This window comes from Oryza glaberrima, chromosome 12 (assembly GCF_000147395.1).
Source record: "Oryza glaberrima chromosome 12, OglaRS2, whole genome shotgun sequence".
NCBI classification, from domain to species: Eukaryota; Viridiplantae; Streptophyta; class Magnoliopsida; order Poales; family Poaceae; genus Oryza; species Oryza glaberrima.
Window position 1 is genome coordinate 13,660,791 of NC_068337.1, and position 6,000 is coordinate 13,666,790.

The 6,000-nt window shown below is 44.4% G+C and overlaps 1 protein-coding gene across 1 annotated transcript; it reads left to right on the forward strand.

Annotated features, from left to right (window-relative positions):
* Positions 1 to 2,477: 2,477 nt before the first annotated feature.
* LOC127757822 (cytochrome P450 94B3-like) lies at positions 2,478 to 4,266 on the forward strand. Its single transcript, XM_052283405.1, has one exon. It carries the CDS (start codon positions 2,523 to 2,525, stop codon positions 4,119 to 4,121), a length of 1,599 nt encoding a protein of 532 aa, XP_052139365.1. The 5' UTR covers positions 2,478 to 2,522; the 3' UTR covers positions 4,122 to 4,266.
* The last annotated feature ends 1,734 nt before the right edge of the window (positions 4,267 to 6,000 follow it).

Below are 6,000 nucleotides of genomic sequence, written 5' to 3' on the forward strand. Positions count from 1 at the left end.
CCTGTCAAAACTTTTTAGAGCTCGAGAGTTTAGAACAGGCTTTTCACATTCCTCTCTCTGTTCAAGCTTTACAGCAATGGCATCTCTTGTCCAACCTCATTCAGGAATTGCGCAACACACAATGTTTGGATCAATGGTCATATCGGTGGAATTCGCAGCATTTCCTCTCCAGGAAAGTCTATAATTTGTTCTTTGCTCAAATCCAGCATGCTGCACCCATCTCTTGGATATGGAAAACAAATGCACCATAAAGCTGAAAGTATTCCTCTGGTTACTTTTGATGGATAGATTAAACAGCAAGGACCTCCTACAAAGAAAACATTTCAATACCCAAGGAAATGATAGATGTGTAACTTGCAACTCCTTGACCACAGAAGACTCATTCCACCTGTTTTTCACCTGCAGCTTTGCTCAGCAATGCTGGCACAACATTGGCATTGATGGGAATTTTCACAAAACCTTCATGGACATGATAATAGAAGCAAAAGAGAATTTTCAATTTCCTTTCTTCATGGAGACTTTTGCAATCTGCTGTTGGAACATTTGAAGCAAAAGAAATGATTTTATTTTTAATAATGTTCCAGTCAATTTTCAAAGGTGGAGATCTGATTTCAAGGAAGAGTTTACTCTACATATGCATAGAGTAAAGAAATCTGAACAAACCCTCTGGCAATCATGGATTCAGCCTTTTGATTAATTATTTCCCTTCCCTCTGTAATTCTCTTCTGTTTTTTTCTCCTTTTGTAAATTGTTCCCTTGGTTTCTTAACAAAGCACAGTAGGAGCCTCTCCTGTTGTTTTACCCGTCAAAAATGGGAGTGATAAGTTTGATCACTCGACAAGTGCTATATGCTCAACGGCTCTTAATTACAGTTTTACTTCTGTTTAAAACAAATTTTAGATCCATAAAAACTCATGCAATTTCTAGATATAACAGTATTTTAAACAGTCATTTTTAGACAAGAAAAAAATTAAATTTTCTTTAATGTGCATGCTTGGATAGGGGAGGAGTGGCAGCGGGGGAGAAGGAGGGAGGACGGTCGAGGGGGTGGAAAAGCAGTGGCGGAGTGGATGTTGTGCGCTCGGTCAAAAAGATAAAGAGGAAGAGGGGCAAGATGCCTACCGGTTTTTTAAAAAACCGACACCTATACATACTTTATAGGTGTCGATTCTATTAAAAAACAATACCTATAGTATTGGTATCAGTTTTTTCTCTATAACTGACACCTGTAATATAAGTATAAGCGACGATTCTTTTAAAAAACCAACACCTATAATATTATTATTAATTTTTTCTATAGAACCGATACTTATAGTATTTAAGGGTGTCGGTTCTATATTTTTTTCAACACGTGAAAGTGGAAATAGGTTCATAGGTGTCAGCTTTAAACTGACACCTACGAAGGATTAGTAGTGATTGGCTGGTGTGGCTGATGCGTTATACATCAAAAGATGTATACGCGCGATTAATTTAACTGGTCAAGCCCATGACAGCTAAAAACAAAACCTTTCTTGGACAGTAGAAAACGAAAACATCCGCCTCTGCCATATAAAAACTTGACCAAAGTCAGGCATGATTATGAAGCACCAATTAGTGCACATGATCTAGGTGTTAGGTCTCCCTAATCTCACAAAACAAAGACATCCACGACCATGAACACGCAAAACAGCTCATGCGACATTCTGTCCAAACAACATTATACACGCAGACAGCCTATGTACCACATACACACATACAGGAAAGCAAATCATATTAATTAGTCACGGATGAACAATCACAACATCGACCCCTGCTGATGGTGATATTTTACATGATGGCCATCTTTCAGTAACTTCATCTACAGGAAATTATTATTTTTATATAATTTCATGAATGGAATATATGCCCCCAGTCCCCAGATATGTTCCTCAAACATATATATATATATATATATATATATATATATATATATATATATATATATATATATATATATATATATATATATATATATATATATATACAATGAAAATTGTTTTTTTATAAGATTGACAAACATGGTACAATATTAATTTGACATCCCTATAAAATTTTCAAGTCTAATATAAACACACTTCTACTCACAACTGAATTAGTCTTGTTTGTGTGGTGATAGATTCCCCACATAGATCAGAATCCATTTTCCATGAAGCACAGGTGCTGATTCACATGATTTTCCATATAGGATCGAGCATATTTCTGAGCAATCAAAGATATAAAGATCAAAAAAATACCCTGTTCCCCAAACCCAACAACTATGTAAATGCATGTCCCTCTCAAAACCTCAAATTAAAATTGACTCACCCCTAAAAGTTTTCCAGCCCCCTCAGTGGGCCCCACTACACACTATCAGCATGAAGTGAACACATGCTTTCACACACCATAGTCTCTCTATATACATCTCTCTCTCTATATATATATACACACTAACACCAATAGCTAATGATGCATGTAAAATACATAACCCTCACTTGATCATCATCACCAATAATTCCCCATTTGCAATGCACACCATGGATTTGGAGAGCTGCAGCTACGTGCTGCCATTGCTGACGTGCTGCCTCTTCTTGCTCTACTCCATAACCTGCTATGCCTTGGCGGCGGCGGCCGGCGGCGGCGGTTCTTGCGGCGGCTCCGACGATCACGCCGCTCCCCGGAGCTACCCGCTGGTCGGCTGCCTGCTCGACTTCTACCGCAACCGCCGGCGGCTTCTGGCGTGGTACACGGGCCTCCTCGCGGCGTCGCCGTCGCAGACCATCGTCGTCGACCGCCTCGGCGCGCGCCGCACCGTGGTCACGGCGAACCCGGCGAACGTCGAGCACGTCCTCAGGGCGAACTTCGGGAACTACCCCAAGGGGAAGGCGTTCACGGACGTGCTCGGCGATCTGCTCGGCGGCGGCATCTTCAACGCCGACGGCGAGCGGTGGTTCGCGCAGCGGAAGCTGGTGAGCCACGAGTTCAGCGCCCGCGTGATGAGGGAGGCGGTGGGCGTCGCGCTGGAGCGGGAGGCGCGCGCGAGGCTCCTGCCGGCGCTCGACGCGGCGGCGGAGGGTGGCGGCGGCGTGGTCGTCGTCGACGTGCAGGAGCTGCTCAGGCAGTTCGCGTTCAACGTGATCTGCAGGGTGGCGCTCGGCGGCGGCGGCGGCGAGGTGGCATTGGCATTGCCGCTGTCGAGGCTGGCCGCGGCGTTCGACGCCGCCGCGGCGATCAGCGCCAGGCGTGGCGCGGCGCCGGTGGCCGCCGCGTGGAAGGTGAAGCGCGCGCTGGGCGTCGGCTCGGAGCGGCGGCTCAGGGAGGAGGTGAAGGTGATACGCGACGCGATCATGGAGTTCGTCCGTGACAGCAGCAGCCGCCGGCGGCGGGAGCAGCTGCTGGCGGCGGCGCGCGGCCGCGACGACCTGGTGTCGCGGATGGCCGCGGCGGGGTACCCCGACGAGGCGATCTGCGACATGGTGGTGAGCTTCATCATGGCCGGCCGCGACACGACGTCGTCGGCGCTGACGTGGTTCTTCTGGCTAATGACGCGCCACCGCGACGTGGAGCGGGAGGTCCTGGACGAGGTCGACGCGTGCATGGGCGACGGCGGCGATGGCGGTGGCCTCGCCGGCGTGGACCTCGAGGGCTCGCGCAGGGCGCGGGTGCTCCACGCCGCGCTCTGCGAGACGATGCGGCTGTACCCGCCGGTGGCGTGGGACTCGAAGCACGCGGCGGAGGACGACGTGCTCCCGGACGGCACGCGCGTGGGGCGCGGCGACCGCGTCACCTACTTCCCCTACGGGATGGGCAGGATGGAGGCCATCTGGGGCGCCGACGCCGGCGAGTTCAGGCCGGGGAGGTGGCTTGCGGCGGCGGCGGCGGGCGGCGGCGTGTCGCCGTTCAAGTACCCGGTGTTCCAGGGCGGGCCGCGGACGTGCCTCGGCAAGGACATGGCGTTCGTGCAGATGAAGTTCGTGGCCAGCGCCGTGCTCCGGCGGTTCGAGCTCCGCCCCGTGGCGCCGGAGGGCTCGCCGGAGTTCGTGCCGCTGCTCACCGCGCACATGGCCGGCGGCCTCAAGGTGACGGTGAGGAGGAGGCAGCGGCAAAATGGCACGTGCGAGACATGAAGCCAATTTTAGTATTTTTCTTAATAGGTTCTTAATAGATGACGACGCTGTTAACATTCGAATATACGTTTGACTAATTATCTTGTTAAAAAAAATTTTAATGTAAGTGTATAAGATATGAATCATGCTTAAAGTATTTGTGAAATATATTGTATATGGTAGTTAGATATTAATATTTGAGTCATAATATCTTATACTGCGAATATTTGACTCATTGTGGATTCCTTCGGTTCTTCCATATATGTAATTTTTCCTTATCCTTCCTATGTACTCCTATATGTACCTGCCTCCGCAGGCTTAATATAATAAGTCAAATATTCACAGTATTCCTTTCTTCCTATAATATTCAACATGGTATCGAGTGGGCGATCTAGCGCCGCTCGAACGCTTCCGCCGCCGCTGCCCCTCCTCCCCGGCGGGGAGTAGCGATCTCCAAGGGCGGCCATCATTTTTCCTTTATTTTTTCCATCGTCTACACCGTTGCCTGGAGGAATTGATTAGAGTCATAATAGAATATGATTGATTTGTGTGTGGACTCCTTCATATCTGTAATCCTTTCTTATCTTCTCCCAACATACTTCTATATATACCGGCCCTATAAAGGCTTAATAAAATGGGTCAAATATTCGTGGTATTTCTCTCTTCCTATACTATTCAACAGGATAAAATAACTCACAATAAAATAGATAATAATTAAGTAACTTTTTAATAAGATGAATGATCAAAAGTGTGTTAAAAAATCAACAGTGCCATCTATATTTAAAAATTGAGGGAGTACTTATTGTATATCTATACAAATATTCTCCATTGTTTTGATTTGAATAGATATATGTACCTATGGTGACTTTAAGTTGAATAGATATATGCATTATTTTGATTAAATTTAACGAAATTTCTACCTTTTATTTTCTGAAGTGCCGAGTATTTCTAGTAAAATCATTGGGTTAAGTATTACGATCTTTTTAAAATAGAGTAAATTACACCTATGGTACAATAAGTAGACAGGTGGGTGCGATTTAGTATTTGAGAATGGGACATTTAAGTGCAATAACTTGGCAAGGGTGCGCTTTAATAAAAGAATTTGGTACTTTAGTATTTTAGTGCAATAACTTGGCTAGATATATGCTATTTTGGTTAATTGGTGCTATGTAAGTTTTTTCACGATGTTAATTTGTCATCACGTAGCAATCCCGAAGTATTATCTTATAATGTTTGATGTAATCTATAAGAATATATTGCTCAACTAATTTGCACCATCGATTTAGATTATTTTTTTCACCGTCTCAAATACCAAATAGAAAAATTTCTACGCAGTATGACAAAAAAAAAGTATGCCTATACAAATCTACATAAGTATATCAATAACTGAATAACCGTGTGTACGTAAAAACTGAGTTCATATAGTTAAAAATTCTCAAAATAATTAAATTTTTACACCACTTCTCAAGTAGTTGTACCCATACGCTCATTTATTAAATTCTTATACTATGTTGCACCCACTTATCAAGTTGTTGTACTACCATACTCATTTATCAAGTTCCTACACTAAATTGTATTTACTTGTCAACTTGATGTACCATGAATATATATAACTAAAATATTCTTTTAAGTATGTGTATTATTTCACTAAGGAGAAAACGATGGGGAGTGGCTTAAATGACGCCAAAGAAAAACAACAGACAGAAAGTAGAAGATAATGTTGGATGGTATAGGAGAGAAGATAACACCATAGCTAAGCATTATTAACACTTACGTTATGACACCAATATCTCAATTTTCTAGATTTTCCATTGACAAGATCGTCATGCAAAAGCCAGTGGTGGACTGATGGATGTTATTGTGTAATTTTCGCTATGTTTTGCCCTAGTACATATGTTAA

Excerpts from the sequence above, each read along its gene's own strand:
- LOC127757822 (XM_052283405.1), top strand. The coding sequence starts at position 2,523 with ATGCACACCATGGATTTGGAGAGCTGCAGCTACGTGCTGCCATTGCTG.